The following is a 24,575-nucleotide window of genomic DNA, read 5'->3' as shown; positions in this document are numbered from 1 at the left end:
TGGGTATTGAAGGATTGGTAGAAATTTCTGATGATGACAAGGTGGATGAAATTCTTGACCATATTGCTAATAAGGATCAGACTGTAGTGAATTTGACAGTGATTAGGGCCACTGATCCAAGACCTGCAGATTTGAATGCAAGCTATTTGTATGAGGAGCAGGTTCCTTTGAGTCAATTAGGAGAAAAATCTGTCTATGAAGTCAATCCTTCTGGAGTTCTATTCAGATCACCTGAGAAATCAAATAAACAGAGGCAGTCGGAGCCACTTCAGTTCTTTTCCACACAGCAGAGCACAAACATAGATATTGCTATGGAGCAAGATGAGCAGGAGACACTAATGGAGCTAAAGAGGAGAACCAAAATTGAGAACTTTAGGAAACATAAGGAGGCATCTGAGCATGTTCAAATGGTTAAGCAAAAACTACCAGTTCTTCTAACTGAAGATGACTTTGATCTGGATGCAGATGAGGACTTTGCTAACAGGCTTAATGATTTGAGGGGGCAGAGAGAGGACCCACTCCTTCATTTTTAAGGAGACACTGATGTGGATGAAGTGTATGGGGAAGATGAGGAAGAGGAGCAAGTGGAGCAAGTGGAGCAGATGGAGCATGAGGAGGAGGAGCAGGTAGAGCAACTGGAGGAGGATGAGCAGATGGAGCAACAACAGGAGCCAGCAAAGAAGAAGGAAAAAAGAAAAGGGCCAACCAAGAGGTCACATTCAAGCTTGGAGTAAAGATTTGAGGATGTGTGGGTATCATCATCAGATGAGGAGTATGTAGGTGATTTGAAGCAGGAATATGATGATGGAGATGAGAATGCACCTTTTATTCTGCCCAATGGAAGGAAGAGCAGAGCATATAAAGCAAAACCAAGGAAGTGGTATAGTGAAGAAAGAGAGAACCCAGAGGAGCAGTTTTGTAGAAATCTTTGTTTCCTTAATGTGTACCAATTTAGGAGAGCACTTCAGACATTTCACATAAGTCAGAATAGGAACTATGACTTCCACAGAAACTGCAATGACAGCATCATAGTTGTGTGCACTAATGTGAAATGTCCTTTCTACATTGCAGCTTCTGTTGTTGCAAATGAAACTACTTTCTGCATCAGAAAGGTTAATCTTCTGCACACATTCCCAGCAGTAGAAGAGAATAGAAAGGTCACAGGAAAATGAGTGGCACACCAGTGTGAGGATATGCTGAGAATTGATATTTCCACACCAATCACCACAATAATGCAGAATTTGAAGAAGAAATATGGAGTAGAGATCTCAACCCATATGGCCTATAGGGCTAGGAAACAAGCATTGAAGGTTGTCCAAGGAGACCAGAGAGGTCAATACACTAGGATTAGAGATTATTTGCAGGCTGTTTTGGACACAAACCTAGGAAGTAGATGTGTTGTGACCACTGAGCATTTGCCACAACACCCAAGCAAGAACTCAACGTTCCATGGCCTGTTCTACTGTCTTAATGCTTGCAAAGAAGGGTTTTTAAATGGATGTAGGCCATTCATAGGTACATTGTGTTGTAACTTGTGTAGTGTTTTTGTTATTTGGCCACATTAAATACACTGTCTTCTAACATTTGTCACTTTATAGGGGTAGATGGTTGTTTTATCAAGCTGTCAACAGGTCAGCAGATCCTTGCTGCAACAGGAAGGGATGGAAACAACAACATATACCCTATAGCATTTGGTGTTGTTGACAAAGAGGACACAAACAGCTGGACCTGGTTCTTAACACAACTGAAAGATGCACTTGGTGGAGAAAGTGGAAAGTTTGGGTATTATACTATCATTTCTGATAGGCAGAAGGTAAACTTCTCTTCTCATATTTCTATTGTACTATTAATTTTTCATATGCACATTGCTTTGTGAACAATTCAAATGGACCAATATTTAGCTCTAGTTCATATTGTGTCAACAGGGCCTTTTAAATGCAGTAAACCATGTTTTTCCCAATTGTCCACAAAGATTCTGCCTTAGACACATTTATCAAAATTTCCAAACTGCTGTTTTTAGAGGTGATGAATTAAAGAAACACATGGATGCAGCTAGTTACTCTTATACTAAGAATGAACACCTAGCTGCAATGAATGATTTGAAAAGAGAGTGTAAGGCAGCTTGGGCATGGCTTAATAAAGTACCAGTTCATACATGGGCTAGACATGCAATGGATTTTACCTGCAATACTGACCTAGTTGTGAACAACATCAGTGAGGTGTTTAACAAAATGGTCCTAGATGTTAGAGGGAAGCCAATAAAGACCATGCTGGAAGGAATTAGGACTAAATTGATGGTCAAATTTAACACCAATAGAACTAAAACAGAGACAGCAAATTGGGAGATTTGCCCAACATATGCAGAGATGTTAGAGGAGGCAAAGTACAACTTAAGGTGGTGCCAATCTTTGATGTCTGGTCCTAACATTTACCAAGTTAGTAGTGGAGATAACACCTACTCAGTGAACTTGCTGCACAGAACATGTGGATGTAGGAAGTGGGATATGACTGCTATGCCTTGCAACCATGCAGTCTCTGCAATTGTGAAAGCTAAGTTGCAACCTGAAGACTTTGTTGATGATTTCTTCAAGAAGGAAATGTACCAAAAAGCATATGGCCATATCATATTTCCTGTCCCTGGTCCAAATCTGTGGCCAAGGACAAGAACTCAGGACATAGAGCCTCCAGTTTTCAGAGATAAAGTTGGGAAGCAACAAACAAAGAGGAGGAAAAACCAATTTGAGAAGCCAGCACCAAGAGATACATCTAGGATGGCATCCATTACTTGTAGCAACTGCAAACTTGTAGGGCACAGATACACTGTGTGCTCCAAGCCCTTGAAACCAGCTCTTGCTATGAGACAAAACCAGCATCTGGTTAGCTAAGCATATTTGTTTCTGTTTTTGTAGTTATGTCTCAATTGTAATTCATAGTTCATGATTGTTTTTGTTTTTTAAAATGCAACCAACCAGGTCACATGCTTCTGCTTCATCTACAGCTGCTGCACCAACAAGGAAGAGGCCATCTCCATGTACAGCAGATGTTGGGACTGCTCCTCCCAGGAAGAAAGTTGCACCTGCTGCAACTACACCTAGTGCTCCTCCCAGGAAGAAAGCTGCACCTGCTGCTAGTGCACCTACTGCTCCTCCCAGGAGGTCTCCCAGGAAGAATGCTACCCCAGCACCTACTGCTCCTCCAAGGAGGTCTCCCAGGAAGAAAACTACCCCAGCTGGTGCATCTTCTACATCTGCTGCAGGCCATAGGGGAACATTTCATTCTCCAAGACAGACTGGAAGAAAGAGGACAGTTTCCTACAAGATGAAAGAGTACCTTTATGCTTCTGGTAACTAGATGTTGCCTTTGTTGGCTGCTTGAATTTGATGCCCATGTTGGTTGCTAAATTTGATGCCTTTGTTGGCTGTTAAACTAGATGCCTTTGTTGGCTATTCAAGTAGATGCCTTTGTTGGCTGTTGAACTAGATGCCTTTGTTGGCAGGTTTGAACCAGATGTTGAACTAGATGCCTTTGTTGGCTGCTTTGAACCATATGTTGAACTTGTTGCCTTTTGATGGTTGTTGAACTTCATGCTGGATGTTGATGGTAGTTGCACCTAAATGAGTAATAGTTGATGCCTTTTGATGGTTGTTGAACTTGAATGCATGATGTTGATGCTTGTTGAACTTGATGGTTGATGGTTGTTGAAATTGATGCATAAATGAGTCTAGGGTGCCTCGACGTCGAAAAAACCACCTAAATGATTCTAGGGTGCCTCGATGTCGAAAGAACCACCAAAATGATTCTAGGGTGCCTTGACGTCAAAAAAACCACCTAAATGATTTTAGGGTGCCTCGACGTCGAAAAACCACCTAAATGAGTCTAGGGTGCCTCGACGTCGAAAAATCACCTAAATGAGTCTAGGGTGCCTCGACGTCGAAAAAACCACCTAAATGATTCTAGGGTGCCTCGACGTCGAAAAAACCACCTAAATGAGTCTAGGGTGCCACGACGTCGAAAAAACCACCTAAATGATTCTAGGGTGCCTCGACGTCGAAAAAACCCACCTAAATGAGTCTAGGATGCCTCGACGTCGAAAAACCACCTAAATGAGTCTAGGGTGCCTCGACGTCGAAAAAACCACCTAAATGAGTCAGGGTGCCTCGACGTCGAAAAACCACCTAAATGAGTCTAGGGTGCCTGGACGTCGAAAAAACCACCTAAATGAGTCTAGGGTGCCTCGACGTCGAAAAAACCACCTAAATGAGTCTAGGGTGCCTGGACGTCGAAAAAACCACCTAAATGAGTCTAGGGTGCCTCGACGTCGAAAAAACCACCTAAATGAGTCTAGGGTGCCTCGACGTCGAAAAAACACCTAAATGATTCTAGGGTGCCTCGACGTCGAAAAAACCACCTAAATGAGTCTAGGGTGCCTCGACGTCGAAAAAACCACCTAAATGAGTCTAGGGTGCCTCGACGTCGAAAAACCACCTAAATGAGTCTAGGGTGCCTGGACGTCGAAAAAACCACCTAAATGAGTCTAGGGTGCCTCGACGTCGAAAAAACCACCTAAATGAGTCTAGGGTGCCTTGACGTCGAAAAAAACACCTAAATGATTCTAGGGTGCCTCGACGTCGAAAAAACCACCTAAATGAGTCTAGGGTGCCTCGACGTCGAAAAACCCACCTAAATGATTCTAGGGTGCCTCGACGTCGAAAAAACCACCTAAATGATTCTAGGGTGCCTCGACGTCGAAAAACCACCTAAATGAGTCTAGGGTGCCACGACGTCGACAAAACCACCTAAGTGAGTATAGGGCTATTTCAGATATACAAATCAACATCTAAATTCATCACATTCAGCATATTGGGAGATCCATACATAAGCAATACATAACTAATTAGTATTATAATTGGGGGATCCATACATGACCATTACATAACTAAATATGTAGCATAACTGGAAGATCCATACATGAACATTACATAACTAATAGGTAGCATAATTTGGAGATCCATACATGACTAATAAGTAGCATAATTGGGAGATTCATACAGGACCATTACATAACTAATAAGGATATCCATACATGACCATAAACTCCATGACCATTACTGCCCAATGTGGCTCATTCATCTAAGATTGCCTTGATCCCATTCAGCTTGGCCTTGGTCTGCTCCACAACCTTCTCAATCTCATCAATATGGGCCTGCAACTTAGTCTTCTCTTCAACAAGCTTCAGCTTCATGTTCCTAATGACACTGGCTTGAGATACTGTCAGGTTCTTAACCACGCCATACTTCTCCTGGAGCTTGCTCTCATCAGGCTTCCTTTCCATATGGGCCCTCCTCTCATTCTAATCCAAAAGGGCTTGAACATCTCCAACCAACTTGTCATAACTGGCCTGCAGCTTGATCTTCTCTTGTGTCAGATTGTGAACAGCAAATGAGTTCATCAGGTTGTCCTCAGTCCTGTTTCTCTTGGACTCTTCATATATATCCCACAATTTGGACAGTGCATTCTTCATTGTAGCTGGCCAAGATGGATCAACCCATTCAACTAGTCCACAGTTTTTACCATCCTATTAAATTACAGTGTTAAACAACAAGATATGAGCTACATGCCAAGATGATTTATTTACTAATAACAAGTAGGCACTCCAACCAGTACCAACAATTAGGCAATCTAAATAATGTGTGCTTACTAACTAAAAGCAACTAGGGCAGCAGTACTTAATAACAATTTTTAATAACTGCTTCCAACCCCATGCACATGCTTGACATATAAACAAACCTCACTTGTTCACACTGTCACATGCTGACATATTAACAAATGACCTCACTTATCAACACTGTCACATGCTGACATATTAATAAATGACCTCACTTATCCACACTGTCATATGCTCACATATAAACAAATGAACATGCCACAACACTCTGCACAGATGCTCACATAAATACAATGACTTCACTGAGCCAATAAGTATTGGGCACATATTTAAGCAGCCTAACTAACAAGCCAGATCTGCTAAATACCAAAATAGGTACTAAACAATGACCAAATGATTAGACCACAACAGCTAATTAGCAGAAATTTGACACATACCTTCACAGCACAGGCAAGGAACCTCCTGCCAGTATGGATGCCCTCGAAAGCAACAAGTCTTTCTGCTCGCTTCCGGTGTTCATGGCACAAAACATAATCTTTGCCCTCGAATTCGGAGTCATCCGTGGTAGCAGGGATCTGCACGTGCAAAGGAAAGCAAGAGATTTGGGAAGAAAACTTCAGATCTAGCTCAAGAGGAAAATCCCCAAATCCAAACCCTAACCCTATTTCTACCAACTCACCTGCACGATGCCGTCGTCTGAACCTGAGGTGGCGTACTGGTAATACCTGCCATGTGAACCTTCACTGCTGCCAGAGTCCTCACTCCAGGAAACCATGGCGACGCGGTGGCGGCGGCAGCGGTCGGAGATGTGGACGTGTCGACGGCGGCGAACGAGTGGGAGCAGAGAGCGCGAGCGAATGAGGGTTGTGGTGGGTGGGCCTGTAACGACTCGAGGGGAGGGACCGGTCAAAAGGGTTCCGGCTCGAGCCGGCCCGCGCACGGCATCTCACGGCGTCTAACGAGTCAAACGGATGAACAGTTATGCCACGTCGACCAATGCGGGTCCCACCTGTCATAATCCCACTTAAAATGAGCGATCCGAGCGACTTGTGGTTTTTGCAAAAGATTAGCCCCGGAATTAGTGTTTTTGGGCACAAAACTAGAGACTTGTGATTTCTGCAACCCTAGCCTTCAATGTCAATGTTTTTTGCAATTCACTCTATCGGAAGGCACTCATGGTTGCTTTTGCATCCATCATGGATCCAAATTGACCACAGAATGTCAGATGAACCAAACCAAAAGGAAGGTAGCGGAGTCCCATTGTTGTTGAGTCATCACGTCGTGATACTGACGTAAAGCTAAGTCACTGATCTCGGATTCCACCGGTCATATATATCACTTGTCATTTCAGCAAATTCAGTGGAATTCATTGAGAGTTGTGTGACGCGAAGCAAGCTTAGCTAGTAGTACTGACAAAACCGTGTACCTATAGGTGATGACGAGACATGGGGACAGAATGGTGGCCTGATATTAGCGTTGCGTGTATCAATTCATGCAGAGGTTGGATTGATCATTTCCCGTAAAAAGGAAAACGAAGGCCTGATTTTGGTCCGTTACATAATAAATGTATCGGGTGCTAAATCTCACTTGACCAAGACACTATATTTGTGAGTTCTTACATGAAGATTCATGAAGATTCATAATAAATGTATAGGGTGTTAAATCTCACTACTAAAGATGTTTCAAAGATAGACAGTTTGTGACCCCTCAAAAAGAAAAAGATAGACAGCTTGTGTATGTTTCCAAAGAGGATATACAGTAGAGATGCCCACGGACGTCTACTTATTAGATCGTTTGCACCAATCGCCTAATTTTATTTCAACTTTTCAGATGGAAATCGACCGGCTGATCAAGACGGTAAACACAGATATATTTGATGATTGGAACGGGGCGTGTTTTGGGTAACTAGCTAGCATTGTTGATAACTTGGGGGATCGGTGTAGGCAGGTACGTGGACGTATGGATCGATCCGTGGACGTATGAAATTAACACCGATGGAGATGCGTGGGCACGGACGCTGCTTTCGCCGGCCGCTTCATATCATATCATATTGGTGAGAGGATCATGTCATGCACACACCACACTACATGTGGACAAGGCAGCGACACGTACGTGAACAAAAGAATCTCCGGCTGATACTGCATCTCCCATCGATCTGGGTTAGTAACATAGTTTGATGCTTGTGTGTCATCGTGTGCGTGCAGAGACACACAAATGTCCATGTACGCCCCCGCAAAAAGGAAAGTGTTCATGTATGCAGATTGCAGATACGTCAGTCTCGTGGGAATGGGATCGGCCAGCTTAACTAATTGCGCATACTCATCAGGAGCATCAGCTGCAGTCGCTGTTACGAGAAGCTAGCTGGTGCTGTACTCATGTGTCTATAATGGAGTTCCTAAATTAATAAGAAGCACGCAACTGATGCAAGCGAGCGGGCGAGCGGGTGGCGGTGGAGCTTCTGGGAAGCTTCGTCCCTCGCTCGTCCCCGTCCGCATCGATCCATTTGTCGGAGGGGAGCTGCAGCACGGTGTGTCTGGAACGAACGAAATGACGGCGGGTCGATCGCCTCCGGCCCCGGACCGCGGGGAATGGGAAACGATTGATGGATCTCGTCGTACGTCGGCGGCTGGTCTAGCTCGCGGGCATCACACAGTTGGCATGGCATGGCATGCGCGGCGATTCGCACGGTTGGACGGACGTCGGCGATCGGGATGGGCTCTGACCGGCCGGTTTGCGCTACGTAACGTCGCCGTCGACTGACCCTTTTCGATGTCACCCATCCAGATCCAGCGTCGTGCACCACAGGCCACAGCACTAGCTAGACTGGTCCGGTAGTCACGGCCCACCCCGGGTGGCACTTCCCCAGCAGGGTGAAGTTTGAAATAAACCTTGAGGTTGCAAATGCCGACGGAAATAAACCCTCACTTTCAAAACCTTGAAGTTGGTACCCTGTATTTACAGTTCCCAGTCATTCTAAACCCTGTATGAGTAAAATCTTGTTTGTTGTAATAGGAAGGCACGATCCCAACCGGGATTGATTTCTACTGTCACTTACAATATGGGCCCACCTGTCATATACATCTCCTCAACGGCGAGCATGGCCGCGGTGCCAGTGTCCATCAACGGATTGTTGGCACTGTCGAGATTAACCACGAACTACACCTCAATTATTATGAATAGACAAAAAAAAATATCATGCATCACAAGGCCTGTTGCAATCCATCCGTGTCCAGCGTCTTGCGTGCGTGTATCTAGAAGAGATCATCTAATCAACCAAACCAGACACGTGTACTAGTTCAGGAATACATCAAGCCATACGTGTGTGTCTTCCGGCGGAACTTTGATCCTCAGTCGGTGCTCGTCGACATCGTCGTGAATACAGAGAAGCTAGATGGCTGTGGTCATCGTCCCCCTTGCTGCGCGTGCACACAGATCACGCCTGCTGAGCTGCAGCGGGAGGCGGCCATGGCGAGATGCTCAAGCCAGTGCGGCGTCAGGAGCAGGGATAGCGGCGCTGCAGCGAGATGGGGTCCTTGAGCGTAGCTCGAGACCCATCCCAGAGCGCCGCCGTCGCTGCAACTCGGCACAGGCCTCCAGGGCCACGCGCCAGCCGCAATGCTCTGACGCGAGCGCGCCCACCGCGGTGGCTGCGTTCAACGGCCCCGGCAACGGTGGCGCACCCCTGACGCCTCACCTCCGCGATTTGTGGCAGGAGCACGTCATGCGGCGGGAGCTTCTCGTCGCGGACGGCGGTAGCCCACCGAGACACGACGTCAACGAAGCCGAGAGACATGTCGAGCCTCGTCCGGTGATCCCTGATGGCGGCCTTCGTCCTCCTGATGGCAAACAACTCCTCTTCGTTGGCGTCCTAGCTCCTCAGTTGCATTGGTTGTCATGCACATGGCTGCTATCTCCATCATCGCCTCCTTGCTCACCATATGGCAGCAGGCTCGCCCCGGCTGCATCTACCCCCACCGATGTTGTAGCTTGTCAACTCGCTTCCACCTTCCCAGGAGCATCTACCTGATAGACATAGATGGACCTGTGAGGAAAGAAAACCGGAGGAGAGAGGTGGGAGCGAGTTCCCGGTCAGGATTGTGCTTTCCCGGTGTGCCAAATATATCTAGGGTTAGAATAGACCGGGATCAAAGAGTTTAGGGTATCAACTTCAGGGATTTAAAGGTGGGGGTTTATTTGTGTTGACTTTTTTTAGAAAAGAAGGATGACCCCGGCCTCTGCATCTGGGAGATGCATACTGCCACTTTATTGATTATTCTCGAGGACCTTACAAAGTATTACAATAATGTGCCTGAATTCATCATCTTGGCAACACATGCCGCTACTCCTATCCAAAAAGATGAAGGGGTGCTAGCTGGGCCACTACCCAAACCACTCACCTAAGCCTAACATCAAAAGCCGGAAGCCGAAACATATTCGGAAGCCCCAACCGAGCCACATACCGGGTCTGGGGCACAATCCGGTCAGACGCACTCGTGTGTCGTCGCCGCCATCTTCCCCAGATTCGTCTTCAGATCATATTGAGCCTTCTACCTTGTCTGACCGCTCTGCCATCGACGTCATCATGACGCCAGACAGCCACCTCCTCCTGCGCGAGTCCATCTCCGTGCATCGGACGCCGAGCCTCCACAGCGCCATGCCGCCGATATCTGCCGCCATCGATGTGTGAGATGAAGTACCGCTCCACCATCCGCCCAGCCAACACTTACTCCAAAACGATGCCCCCAAGAGGGAAAGTGATAAGCATCCACTACTGGAATCAGCTAATTTGCCATCTGCCAGCTCTTTGCCGTCTGCTAGCTGACGGCAAAGAAGCTCTTTGCCATCAGCTACCAAAAAGCAGACGGCAAAGATCTGGCGGACGGCAAACAAGCTCTTTGCCGTCTGCCAGCTGACGGCAAAGAATTTTTGACGTCAGCTGGCGGACGACAAAGAGAGAGGTGGCCCCCACCCTCCGCCCGTTTGGGAAACACTTAACGGCCCACCTCTTTGCCGTCTGCCAGCAGACGGCAAAGAGGCAAAAGGCGGACGGCAAAGAGGGGCGGACGGCAAAGAGGCAGTACCTAACGGCCCGTATGCCCCCCGCCCCTCTCTGTTCTCTCCTCGCCCCACTTCCCACCCGGCCCACCGCCGCCGCCTCTCGCCCCCGCCGCCGCCGCCCCGTCGCCCCCGCCTCCCCGGGCCCCGCCGCCCCGTCGCCCCCCCGCCCCGGCCGCCCCCCCCCTCCTCCACCGGCCCTGCCCCAGGTGAGCCCCCTCCTTTTTTCTGTTTTTTTCTTTTCTAGTTTTAGTTTAGATTTAGTTTTAGGTTTAGTTTTAGTTTAGTTTTAGGTTTAGATTTAGTTTTTTCCTTTTTTTCTGTTTTATTAGTTTTAGGTTTATGTTTAATTTAGATTTAGTTTTAGTTTTAGTTTTAGGTTTAGTTTAGTTTGAGGAAAGAAGAAGAAGAAGAGAAAAAGAGGAGAGGAGGAGAAGAAGAAGAGGAAAAAGGAAAGGAAGAAGAAGAAGAGGAGGAGGAGAAGAAAAAAGAAGAAGAGGAAGAAGAAGAAGAAAAAAGAGGAGAGGAGGAGAAGAAGAAGAGGAAAAAGGAAAGAAGAAGAAGAAGAAGAAGAAGAAGAAGAAGAAGAAGAAGAAGGAAGAAGAAGAAAAGGAAGAATAGGAAGAAGAAGAAAAGGAAAAAAGAGGAAAAAAACCCGACCCGACACGGCACCCCGACCCCGACCCGGCACCCCGACACGACACCCCGACCCCAGACCCCGACCCCGACACCCCGACCCCGAGCCGACCGACACCCCGACCCCGACCCGACCGCACCCCGACCCTGACCCGCACCCCGACACCCCGACCCCGAGACCCCGACCCCGACACCGACACGACACCCCACACCGACACGACACCCCCGACCCCGACACCGACACGCACCCGACCCCGACACGGCACCCCGACACCGACAGGACACCCCGACCACCGACACCTCCCGAAAAGGTGTTCTTTGGCCTTCCAGAGGCCGACGGGGTCATATATTTGTGAATTATTAGTTAGGTTCATATATTTTTCGATTTTGTTATGAAAAACATCATATATAATTGTGTTGATCGTGTAGTTTTAAATGTGCAGTTGTTTCATCGCTGCGAGGTTTGGTGTTCGACGACCTCGCCGTGCGTTTGACGAGCTCTGCCCCTTCGTTCGTGGGTGAGCACAAATGACAAGTCCTCCTCCCCCATTAATTATTTGATCTATTCCGATGAAACTTGATAGCTAGCTATATATGTGTCTTGAATCATCAGTATGCGTAACCAATATGTGTCTCCCGTTCGAAAGCGTCATAGTTATAAATATGCATGCATTTGCATATTTATAACCTTGATTCTTTTGAATTGTCCAACGCTATCCATGGACAGCCCGAGTATGTGTAGATTGGGTTCGTTTTTCCATATGCTTTGCTCCGGATCCGACGCATATATTTCGTCAGTGCCTCCCCTGTTGTTCTCCGGGTACACATCCTCTCTGTTTATTGCAGAGACGTGTATCAGGAGAACGGCGGGGAGGTGCTGCCGAAATTTTGCGTCGGATCCGGAGCATAGCATGGGAAAATATACCCAATCTACACATACACGGGTGGGATTAGGACCTATCATTACCTATTAGAGTGTAGGTTGCATGGACGTAATAAAATTGACAAAGTAGATCAACTGATGAATACATACATGGCGAATTACATATATAATTGTTGTGTGTCCAGTAGCTCTGAAAGTCAAGATGAGTGACCGTGCTTGGATGTATACCGGTCACACTGGTCAGAACAAATGGAGCGCTGAATGGTTCACAAAAACTAAGGGGTTTGTGCAAGCCGCATTTGCAAATGGCCAAAAGAAAACCTGGTGCCCCTGTTTCCGGTGCGGCAATTGGGAAAAGAAGACAGAGGCTGAAATGGGCAAACACCTGCAGAAGAGTGGTTTTACGCCCGATTATACGGTGTGGACATTTCATGGTGAGTCTGCCCAACGTGACCGAGCTGAGGTGGATCGTCGTCGCACCGACGAGCATGGTACCGGGATGGAAAACATGGTGCAAGGCTATGATGATGCTCGGGATTCGGACGAGGAGATGGAGGAATCTGCAAAGGCCTTCAATGAAATGTTGGAGTCTTCAAAACGTCCGCTCCACGAGCACACTGAGCTTTGTCAGTTGGATGCCATCTCACAAGTAATGGCTCTGAAGGCTCAGTTCAACTTGGGCAGAGAATGCTATGACGCAATTATGACAGTATTTGGACGCTTTCTACCCAAAGGCCATGTAATGCCTGCAAACCTGTACCAGTCGGATAAAATCCTCCGTGCACTGAAGATGCCCTATGAGAAGATACATGCCTGTGAGAAAGGATGTGCCTTATTTAGGCTTGACTATGCGGACTTGAACTATTGTCCCATTTGCAAGTCTTCCAGGTATATTGTGGTAGACAACGGTATGGGTGAGAAGACACAGACCAAAATCCCTGTTAGTGTTCTTCGGTATATGCCAATCATACCAAGACTTCAACGTCTTTTCATGGTCGAAGAGACGGCCAGACAGATGACATGGCACAAAACAGGCAAAAGAACCGAACTAGATGCAGATGGGAATCTGATGATGGTACACACATCGGATGGTGTTGCGTGGAAAAGGTTTGATGAATTACATGCTGACAAAGCGGCAGATCCGAGGCATCCTCGAGTCGGCATCAGCACGGATGGGTTCAGTGTGTTTGGTATGACGGCAGCCCAATACAGTTGTTGGCCCGTATTTGTCTTTCCACTCAATCTCCCCCCCGAACAGATTATGCAAAGAAAGAACATTTTCCTGACGTTGATAATTCCAGGACCCAACTATCCAGGCAAAAATATGAATGTGTACATGCAGCCGCTTAAGGACGAATTGCAAGAAGCCTGGGATAATGGGTTCAAGACATACGACGCCTTTAGCAAACGGAACTTCATAATGCATGTCTGGTACATGTACTCGACGCATGACTTGCCGGCGTATGCGCTATTCGTTGGCTGGTGTGTGCATGGAAGGTTCCCGTGCCCCACATGCAAGGGAGCTCTTGAGTTTCGTTGGCTTCAGGCCGGTCGCAAGTTTTCTTGCTTCGACATGCATAGACAGTTCCTGGATCCTCGCCATAAGTTCAGGAAAGACAAGAAGAACTTCATCAGGGGTAGAGTTGTCAAAAACTCTGCACCACCTGCATTGACAGGCCAACAGACCCTGGATCAGTTAAACGCTCTCGAGCCAGATCCACAACGTCCAGGGTACTTCAAGGGGTATAATACTAAGCATGCGTGGACTCACAAAACATGCTTATGGGATCTGCCTTACTTCAAAGACCTCCTTTGCCCACACAACATCGACGTGATGCACACTGAGAAGAATATCGCCGAGGCACTTTTTGGTACATTGTTCGGCATAGATGGGAAGTCAACGGATAATACTAAGGCTAGAGTCGATCTGGAGGCGCTATGTGATAGGCCGTTACAAAACATGAAAGAACCGAAATGAAAGCAGAACTTGACGAAGCCAAAGGCATGGTTCAATCTTGGAAGGCCAGCTATGAGGGAAATTCTCTTGTGGGTGCAACAGCAGTTGATGTTCCCCGATGGGTATGTAGCGAATCTAAAGAGGGGAGCGAATCTTGATAAACTAAAGATATTTGGTCTCAAGAGTTATGATTGGCACATATGGATTGAGCGGGTAATGCCGGTGATGTTGCGTGGCTTCATCCCTGAGGATGAATGGCTAGTACTGGCAGAACTCAGCTATTTCTTCCGTGTTCTTTGTGCGAAAGAACTATCGCCTGGCGTGCTAGAAGAAATGGAAGAGTTGGCGCCGGAGTTGATCTGCAAGTTAGAGAAGATCTTTCCACCGGGCTTCTTTAATCCAATGCAGCATTTGATTTTGCATCTCCCGACCGAGGCAAGATTGGGGGGGCCCGTGCAAAATCGTTGGTGCTACCCAACTGAGAGGATGCAGAAGACGCTTCGAGAAAAATGTAAAAATAAACGTAGAATTGAAGCATCGATGGCTGAGGCATTCATCACAGAGGAGGCGGCAAACTTTGTAACAGCGCACTACGAAGCCAAAAATCGTCATTTGCATAATCCGAAGCCTCGGTACAATGCTGACGAGCCTAAAAAGGGTGGATCCAACCTCAGCCTATTCAAAGGGAATCTCGCACCAGCTAGTGTTTCACATCCAGTATCTTTGGATAACGAAGAATGGCGGACCATTTCGTTGTACATCTTCAACAACCTGATAGAAGTGCGGCCGTACATCGAGTAAGTTCTCGGTACATTGTTTCGCAACTTCTATTTCCTTTGAACTACTCTTATTCCTGGATATGTCATACAGTCGATACGTCACCATATTCTCGTATGGAGCGGAGATCCAAAAGGATTCCGTCGACGGTGTCGTGTGCGACACGAGGGCAGACATGGTGATCAGAAAGTTTTGGGTAATTTCTCCTTTACACATTTAAAAATCTTCAACTAGCTAGTTATTAATTGTACTAATCAATATTGTCTCATTTGATTGCAGACATTCTACAGGTGTGAGGAGGGATACGAGGAGGACGCGGCACATGTTATCGAGAACGTCTGCAAGCGCCTACTCCAGAACTTACGGCACGAGGCTCGGGTGCAGGCTGTTCGAGACTACTACGCCTTGCGTGGTATCAAGAAGACCAAGCCGGCGTGCCGCGATAAGTTCCTGAGTAAGGAGCAGTACATGAAGGTAATTCTTAAGGCCTTCTCTACTTAAGTTCCTTCATTTAGTAATTCTTAGCCGTAGCGCTCAAGTTTCTATTTGCCAACTTAGGCGCCTCCGAGATGGTGTGCGGATCGGATGGATTGTTGGGAGGTGTTGGTCGATGAGTGGTGCTCTCCACAATGGCTATCCCTCCACAACGAGGCCAAGGACAAACGTGCCCAAATGGAAGGTGTGCCACACCATCAAGGCAGCTCCAACTTATATCAGTTCGGGCGCAACTGGGTATGTGGTTTGCTTCATGATTCATGCAATTCATTCATCATGCTAGCTTGAGCCCTTTAATTACTAATTTTCATTGTTTCTCTCTTTCAGGCACGCTACAATAAGGCGGATAAGGTGCCAGAGGTGTACGACCTGTATGCCATGGCCCACACTGCCTCTTTCAAGAAAGTCAAGGCTTTCTCTCAGTCTAACCTCGATGATGCAAACAACTTCACCAACATCTCCTCCCACAACAAGCTCGTGAGATATAGAGATGAGGGGAAGGCGAGGAAAGGGGAGGACTTTAACCCGAGCCAGGGTCCCATTGATCCAGAGCTGTTGATGATATCTGGTGGCGGGAGGTCCCATGGCTCCATAGCCATTGGAGATGGACTTATCCGTTGTCCTAGCACTCTCCCGGAGATCAAGGCGCGCCAGTCGAGCTCCGCTCCTGAGATAAGGCCTCGTGAACGGCCAGTGCAACTCGCCATCAAGGTTAGTGATACGTACTCAGTTATCTTTCTCCATTACATTCTGTGCGCTTCCATCAATGATTACAAATGATCATGTGAGTGGTTTTGCAGGCTGCTATACAGAGTGAGAGAGATAGAACGGAGAAACTTCTGGCGGAGGCGGCGGAGAGGCAGCGGGAGTTGGAGGAGAGGACGACAAAGATGATGGAGGAGGAGAGGGCACGGAATGACATGCAGGCAAGGGCCATGTACGAGCTCCTTGTGGTAAGTTTCTTCTGCAGATTAGCCAAAACATTCATGTAGTGTTTGTCTCATTACTAACTAGTATGACTGAGTCATCAAAACCAAATGTGCAGTCTGTGTGCGAGAAGACAGGTCAGACCGCTCCGCCGATGCCAGTGATTGCTCCTGGGACCACGGTGAGTTTTATTGAATGGACATTACTTGCTAGTCTTAACATTTGAGTGTCATCATGCTAACAAGACATTGGAAATGATCTTTGGTGCAGCGTAACTCCAGACAAGCATCGCACGATCCTTCTCCAGCTACCGACACGAGCCACCCCGCTCCTACACCTCCTACATCTTGGTAAGTTTATCTAGTGTTTTGCTTAACACATGCATAAAGACCTAGACTTAGCTTTATTTCCTCCAATGCTTACCATAATGACCTAGACTTAGCTTCTTCACCTCCAAAATGACTTAATAAGCTTACTGACCTCCAAAACCATCCATTTTACCTAAGTTAGCTCTAAAACTATCTGTACTTAGCTTTGTTTCCTCCAAAATGACCAAAGTTAGCTCTAATATGCTTAGTTAACTAGGTTTGCTCAATAATGACATGTACTTAGCTTACTTATGTCAAAAATGGCATAATTAGCTTAGTTAGCTCATAAACGATCCATTTTACCTAAGTTAGTTCTAAAATGATCCATTTTACCTTACTTAGCTCATAAACGATCCATTTTACCTACGTTAGCTCTAAAATGACCCATTTAACCTTACTTAGCTCATAAATGATCCATTCTACCCAAGTTAGCTCTAAAATGACCCATTTTACCTAGGTTAGCTCCAAAATGATCCATCTTACCTAGGTTACCTCTAAAATGATGCATTTTACCTAAGTTTGCTCATAAGCGATCCATTGCACCTAGGTTAGCTCATAAACGATCCATTTCACCTAAGTTAGCTCACAAATGATCAATTTCACCTAAATTAGCTCATAAATGTCATATATTCTTCTTCTTCTTCATTTTCTTCTTCTTCTTCTTCTTCTTCTTCTTCTAATCTTCTTCTTCTTCTTCTAATCTTCTTCTTCTAACTTTTTTATTTCCCATTTTGCAGAATTCATTCACTTCACGGAAGCTTGCATAGATGGAGTGCTTGTTTGGATGAACTATGTTTCCTTTGTATCTATGAACGATGCATCTATGGTAGGATGACACTATTGTAATATGTATGGTTGGATGCATGTATATGTCGAACTTGCTATGTATGGTTGATGGAACTATGCATGTATGATGAAATTATATGTGTTGGATATCTCATATGTTTGCTGTGAACTTGCCATGTGAAAAATATATATGTATCATCTATTTGCTGTGAAAATGGTTGGGTATATGAAAAAACAGAGTCAATGCAGGCTCTTTGCCGTCTGCCACTGACGGCAACGGGCTCTTTGCCGTCTGCCGCGGACGGCAAAGAAGCCACGTGGCATCCAGCTGTGCTTCCTGGGAGCTGACCCATTTGGTCAGTTTGCCTACAGTGGCAGACGGCAAAGACTTTGCCGTCAGTGGCAGACGGCAAAGAACCTGCCATGTAGTGACGTGTCGATGACATCATACGGCGGACGGCAAAGACCCTAGAAATTTTGCCGTCAGCGGCGGACGGCAAAGGCCTTCCGTTAGCCACTTAACGGACTGACAGCGCAATTATTGCCGTCCGCTCTCTTTGCCGTCCGCCGCGCTCTCTTTGCCGTCCGCCGCAGACGGCAAAGACTTTGCCGTCAGTAGCAGACGGCAAAGTAGCTGTTTACCGAAGCCTACTTTGCCGGAGCCTTTTGCCGTCCGCGGCTGACGGCAAAGGCCTTTGCCGTCCGCCGTTCAGGCCTTTGCCGTCCGCCGTGGCAGACGGCAAAGTAGCTGATTACTGTAGTGATCGTCCGATCCGAAAGACCCAGATCTAAGGTTTCCCCCGGAGCATCCCGAGCCTGATGACGCAGACTGCAACGACGATGCCTCGACAAGGGAACGACATCTAAGACGTCGCCATCGTCCGCCATGACCATAGTCGGCGCGATTTTCATCGGCAGTTGCTCCACCAGACGTGCACCGCCGACGTTGCTGGTCCCTTCAACTGGAGCAAACTCCAAAACAATGCTCTAAAGAGGGACTACGACGCAAAAGCGCCGCCATCGCTCGATCCCAAGAAGATCTAGGGTTTCCCCCGTAGTTGCCCGCGCTGTCAAGGGCCAGACAAAGGTAGAATCCCGCGGATCTGCCCAGCTGCCGACGAGTCGCACCCACCACCGTGCCGACGGCCGACCAGCAATCCGGCCGCGCCGCCGCGAACTGATCCGGACACGCCGCCGCCGTCCCTGGCGGCCGCGACGCACCAGATCGCAAGGCCTCCTGCCGCGAGGATTCGGCGCCGCCACCACCCGCCGTGGCAACCGGCCCGTCGCCACGCTCCGGCTCGGCGGCGCCGGCACGCGCCAGCCCCACCCGAGCAAGAGGGCCCGAGTCCCCGTCGCCGCCGGCGACGGCTAGGCTTCGCCTGGCCGCGCCCTTGGGCGGCGGCGAGGGAGGAGGAGGAGTTGGGAAGGTTCGGCGGCGATGAGATCTGGGGCCTCCCGGTCGCCCATGCGGGGGGCGGCTCGGGAGGGACGCGAGCCCAAAAGAAAGAGTATTTGTGTCGACCTCTACAATCTCATGGTTTATTTCAGACTTCACTCTCCCCAGCAGCGCTAGCTTCCAAAGCTGTTCGCTGGGCTAGCGGGCGCCACAATGCATACAACTCCGCGTGCGTGTAGGCAGATCTCGTTGGAAAGCCACGTCAGGGAATCGGTCGACCAGTCGTCCGCTCAAATGGAACCTCCCCCAGAACGCACACGCCACATGCGCCCTGGCATACAGTGGCCGGCCGGCTCTCGATCGTGTAACTCATGGCCCGTCGCTGCCAGCGTGCAGGAAAAGGACGAGATAACACTGCGCTCATATCAACTCTTCTTTTCACCGTTACTCCATCAGCAACCAATCCAAGAGCAACTCTTCTAGCTAGCAAAGTAATCAAAGTCGGTCGCCCAAACATGAATGGAGCGTGCTCTGTAATTTTTTTCTAACACATGGCCAGATTTGGCAAATCTTTCAGCAGGCATGGCAAATCATGGCAAAAACCTGAGCATGATAAAATTTGCGATTTTTTGATAAAAAATTATAATAATATCATGAAGATACCAATTACACTCGGGCCTCTATACAAACAAGATTTTCGAAAGGCATCAAGGATACACGCAGCCAATAAAAAGAATCCGCCCGGTGATCAATCACTAGCATCAGCAGCACTCTAACCACCCCCGAACACAACACCCAGATTACAGAACAGGTTCTCTATGTTTGCCGAAGAAAGTTGTAATGCTACCAACAACATAATTTGGCATCAAAAGCGTCAGATGCAGGGGCGGATCTAGTGAGGGTGCCGTGGGTGTCATGGCACCCCCTCCAAAATTATAAAATAAGTTTTACTATATACCTAACACCGAATATCCATCAAGTTTTTGCTATTTTAAAATTATTTAATGAGATTATGATGATGTTTAGTGTAAACATTGAACCACGACACCCCCAAGCCTGTGATTCTAGGTCCACCACTGGTCAGATGGTCAAGCAAGACTATGTCCTATCTACCTACCTCAATCATGGTATTTTTTTAATAATATATACCGTTCGTTTTGCTTATGGGAGTTGTAGGGTGGAAAAGCCACTAAACGTAGCATAAACCGCGGTGTAGAAGAATCTGAAAGTTTTCTGCGCAACAACAATTAGCTCTGGAGTGCACTCTAAAATAGAGGCCCACAAGCTCCAAATATGGAGGAAGAACCACTCTTCTTGGAGCTGCCTCCAAACATTATGGAGTGCGAAGAGGCGACGACGACTATGCTTGAGTGTGTTTTGCCCCTCTAGCTAGCATCTAAATTGACGGTTATTATGGATGGAAGGGCATAGGGTGACTCAATTAGAGTTGCTCTAAGGGTAGTAGGCAACATCCCTTTTATGTTCATCAGAGTTGGGTAGTGTCTCTGCATGCAACTACAAAGCGAAGTCTTCTAAAACACTGTCACGGACTACATGCATGAAGAAAACAGCGTAGATCGTCTCAAAATTTATAAAGCGCCCTTCTTCTTTCTCTTACTTCCTCACCCTCGGCGAGCCAGCCCTAGCCAAACCACCTGCCACCCACGGCCGATGGGCACTATCGCCCTAGCCATCCAGATAATCCCCATCCATCCTTCTCCTGTGCTGGCAGCCACCCCACACCCCCAAACCGTCAAGCCTTCAGCTTGGCTCCACATGCAACATCATGGCCAGCCATGGCGTCGTCGACTTCGACTCTGTCCTAGTGAGCGATTGTCAGGGACGCCGCAACCTCCCCGTCTCAAACATGAGTGTGGTTAGAATTTGTTTTCAGGTAATTACTCCCTTCGTTTCAAAATGTAGTGTGTATATCTTTTTTTGTTAAGTCAAACCTCACAAATTTTCACCAAGTTTTTGGCGAAAAACATTCACATCTTGAATGTCAAGCATATATCATTAGATTCATTATAAGAAGTAGTTTCATATTTTACCTATTTGGTATTGTATATAAATAATTTTCTCTATAAATTTCATCAAAAGTTTGTAAAATTTGACTTTAAAAAAAATATACACACTACGTTACGGAACAGAGGGAGTACCAAATAGCAATGGCGGGAGAAAGAAAAACATAGACCCTTAATTTTTTATCTCAGTTTTCACAGGGACCCTTATTTAATTGACGCGAAGACTCGGTCCCTTTCTTCGACCCCTCTCTCATTGGTTTTTTTTTGAGACAACCCCTCTCTCATTGGTTCCCGACCGGCGGGTCCCACCCACCCATCATCCGACTCAGCAACGGGGCCCAATCAGAGCCCGATTTGGTTGCCGTCCACGCTGGCGCGCACGCACGGGCCCATCCATCCATCATCGCGCGCACCCGCTATAAAAACCCGAACCCCGCCGCTCCAAACACTCCAATCTCTCGGAGTCTCGCAACCCACCGCATCTCGCTGCTTCTCCACCGAGCCGATCACGAGCAGCAACTAGTTGAGTGCAAGCCGCCGCTGTCGCTGTCGCCGTCGCCGTCGCCGTCGCCGTCGCCGTCGCCGTCTTCTTCTTCGTCTCCGACAGGAGGAGCGGCAGGAAACCCCGGGAGGAGCTGGCCAACCTGGATCAGCTGGAGGGCGGCGCCGCCTCCGTGCGCGGGCACGAGACTGAGGAGCAGCGCAACAAGTTCCTCGTGCTCCGCCTCTACGAGGCGCTCAACAACCGCGACCACACCGCCGTCCACTCCCTCCTCGCGCCGGACCTCGAGTGGTGGTTCCATGGCCCGCCCGCGCACCAGCACATGATGCGCCTCCTCACCGGCGGCACCTCACCGTCCTTGTTCCGCTTCCAGCCGCGCTCCGTCGACGCCTTCGGCTCCACCGTCATCGCCGAGGGCGTGGACGACAAGGCCAAGGCATACTGGGTGCACGCCTGGACCGTGGGCGGCGATGGGGTGATCACCCAGCTGCGCGAGTACTTCAACACCGACCTCACCGTCACGCGCCTCGCCGCCGCCGCCGCGTCCAAGTGCGTCTGGCAGAGCCGCCGCCCCGACCGCGCCCGCAACTCCCTCCCGGGCCTCGTCCTCGCCCTCTAACTGCTGAAAGCAATGTAGTACTATGTACTCCAGCGAGATTGCTTACCGCATTTCCAGACGTCTCGTGCACCTGATGATGATGAACTGGTAGTAAATTAGTCGAGTGCCTTTGCGTGACAGTACGCAACGCCACGAGTGAATGTCTAGCGAGTCTTCAAAGGCATAGAAGTTTCTAGATGAAGCGCAAAACCTTCCGAGTTTTCATCATTTTCCTATTGCTGTAAAACAGGGCGGCCCGCTAGTGAACGATGTGTATACTTACGTCATTTCATACGGCTGGTCGAAAGGCACTCATGATTTTGCTTTTGCCTCCAGCATCGATAAGCCACAAAATGTCAGATAAGCCAAAGCAAAAGGAAGGTAGTGGAGTCCCATTGTCGTGGAGTCGTCACGTCGTGGGACTAGGAGAGTATAAAGCTGATTCCTTGATATTGGATTTCACCGATCATATATATCACTTGTCATTTCAGCAAATTCAGTGACTAGTAAATAGTAATAACCTAGCTAGTACATACGTGTGTAAATATATATCTCATATACCAGGGAGATGTATTTAAAAAGGGTAAAAATAACAAAACGCAAATCAAGAGAAAGTAAAAAAACAAAAACTTCCGATAAAATGAAAAAGGAAATAAAAAGAAAGAAAGAAATTAGAAAGTCAAAACCAGGAAAGTAAAATAATCTGGCAACGCAGCCCTACAGGGCAGTGAGCCACAAGTCGCAAATGACCTCATCGGGCTCGTAGCTAGCCCTGTATAAACTATGTAGGGATTCAATGAGAGTGCTGGTAAAGAAAAAAGACAAGGACTGACTATACATTAGATACCTGGAAGCGATTCATCCATCAGTCACTTTTCCCATGAACCACTAGGGCCGCCTCCTTTGATTCATAGGATTTGCATAGGAATATTACAGGATTGACACCCTCTAAAAGTTTTCCTTTACGTGCTGTTTGATTCACTGGATTGCATTCCTCAGGAACCAATCCTATAGGAACTTCTTAGTTCATTTTCACAGGAAAACAAACATGAGGTTGGACTTCATGGAAAAAATCCTCTGTTTTGCTACCTGACGTAGGATTTCAGTTGACAGTACATCCTGTTCCTGTATGTTTCCTATTCCTACACTTCTCAAACCCTGTGAATCAAAGGAGCCCTAGATCTCAATCCAACATGGTCCAAAACAAATTACCACTGTTCATCTTCAACCTCCCTCCTCTCTTCTTCCTCCCACATGCCCTCGGCTTGCCCCGCCTAACCGTCGGCCTCCACCATTCGCGGCCGGCAGGCGCTAACGTGCCCGCCCCTCAACCTCCCCCTACCGCCATTGCTAGCCACTGCCCCTGCCATCCATCTAAGCCTCGCACAACTCGTGAAAACCCCCCACCCCTAAGTCAGATAATGAGGCTACTGCTTCCCCCTAAGATAGATCATGCGATTGTTGCTTCCCCCAAAGATATAGAGTGGGGTTGGTTCTTCTATGTCAGGTTGCTTCTTCTCCGACGAGGTCAGACCTCCCCATCTCGTGCACTCAGGAAGAAGGATAAAGTGAATGGCGCAAGAACAAAAATCAGGTACCTCAAAATAGTAAAACTGAAAAAGGTGATTTGTTTGGATTTTCAGGTTTAGGACAAAGATTGCAAGGCACGGAAGAGATGTGAAAGATTCACCAGCAGCCTCAGGGCAATGAGTTTGGGTCTTTGTGGCCTTTGCTACCGAACATGGCACTGGTGGGAATGTCTTTTAGGACCAAAATTCTTGAAATAATTCGATCGAAACACAAAAATAACATTGCATACTGAAATTAATAAAATTTTCGAAATTCACGAAACATGATTTTCATGGTGTGACCTAAGCAAGCTAAGGGCGTCTTCAATGCCGACCCTCAAACCGGACACCGTTCGTGGGCAATGATGCCGGAGCCGGCCATCCAACCCCGTCCCCAAGTGTTCCCTTTGTTTTTTTTTATCCCCCAAATATCTGTGGTAATCCATAGATTAGTAGTTTCTGAAAAAAGGCTTCCGCCAAAATATTCATGACTCTGACTCACTATGATAGTGTATGGATTATTAGTAACTTTTTTTACCAAGTTCTTGAAGAAGAAGAAATGAAACACACGTTTTGGCGGAAGCTTTCAAGTGTTGGCGGAAAGGGATGTGCATGCAGGAAAAATGTCACGTACTAGCATAGTAATACTCCCTTCGTTTCAAAATAGATGACCCAACTTTATATTAAAGTTGGGTCATCTATTTTGAAACGAAGGGAGTATAAGTGAGTGTTGGCGGAAGCACTACTAATGCAAGGATTAGTACTTGAACGGAATGAAATAAAGTGGCTTCCTCCAGAGGTTTCAAAACCTTCCGCCAAAACGGTAATGCAAAGCAAGAATATTGTGATGGAGCTGCTTTGGAGATGCCCTAAGCTAGCACTGATGAAACCTGGTACACATATATAAATGGTGTGATATGGTGATGGAGCTGTGA

At 47.5% G+C, this 24,575-nt stretch overlaps 3 protein-coding genes across 3 annotated transcripts; 2 read left to right on the top strand and 1 right to left on the bottom strand.

The window, feature by feature from the left end:
- The first annotated feature begins 602 nt into the window (after positions 1-602).
- Positions 603-2,986, top strand: LOC125534908. Its single transcript, XM_048697955.1, has 5 exons — positions 603-712; positions 956-1,157; positions 1,239-1,515; positions 1,599-1,813; positions 1,926-2,986. Exons 1-5 carry the CDS (start codon positions 603-605, stop codon positions 2,883-2,885), a joined length of 1,764 nt encoding a protein of 587 aa, XP_048553912.1. The 3' UTR covers positions 2,886-2,986.
- A 2,920-nt stretch (positions 2,987-5,906) lies between these two features.
- Positions 5,907-6,495, bottom strand: LOC125540925. Its single transcript, XM_048704449.1, has 2 exons — positions 6,345-6,495; positions 5,907-6,240 (listed from the first exon to the last, which is right to left on the bottom strand). The coding sequence occupies exons 1-2, from the start codon at positions 6,438-6,440 to the stop codon at positions 6,025-6,027; spliced, it is 312 nt and encodes a 103-aa protein (XP_048560406.1). The 5' UTR covers positions 6,441-6,495; the 3' UTR covers positions 5,907-6,024.
- Positions 6,496-21,435: 14,940 nt separating this feature from the next.
- Positions 21,436-22,364, top strand: LOC125540924 (senescence associated gene 20-like). Its single transcript, XM_048704448.1, has one exon. The coding sequence runs from the start codon at positions 21,797-21,799 to the stop codon at positions 22,091-22,093; it is 297 nt and encodes a 98-aa protein (XP_048560405.1). The 5' UTR covers positions 21,436-21,796; the 3' UTR covers positions 22,094-22,364.
- The last annotated feature ends 2,211 nt before the right edge of the window (positions 22,365-24,575 follow it).

This window comes from Triticum urartu, chromosome 2 (genome assembly GCF_003073215.2).
Source record: "Triticum urartu cultivar G1812 chromosome 2, Tu2.1, whole genome shotgun sequence".
Taxonomy (NCBI): domain Eukaryota; kingdom Viridiplantae; phylum Streptophyta; class Magnoliopsida; order Poales; family Poaceae; genus Triticum; species Triticum urartu.
The sequence above is the reverse complement of the archived record's forward strand: the minus strand, read 5'-3'. Positions and strand labels throughout refer to the sequence as shown.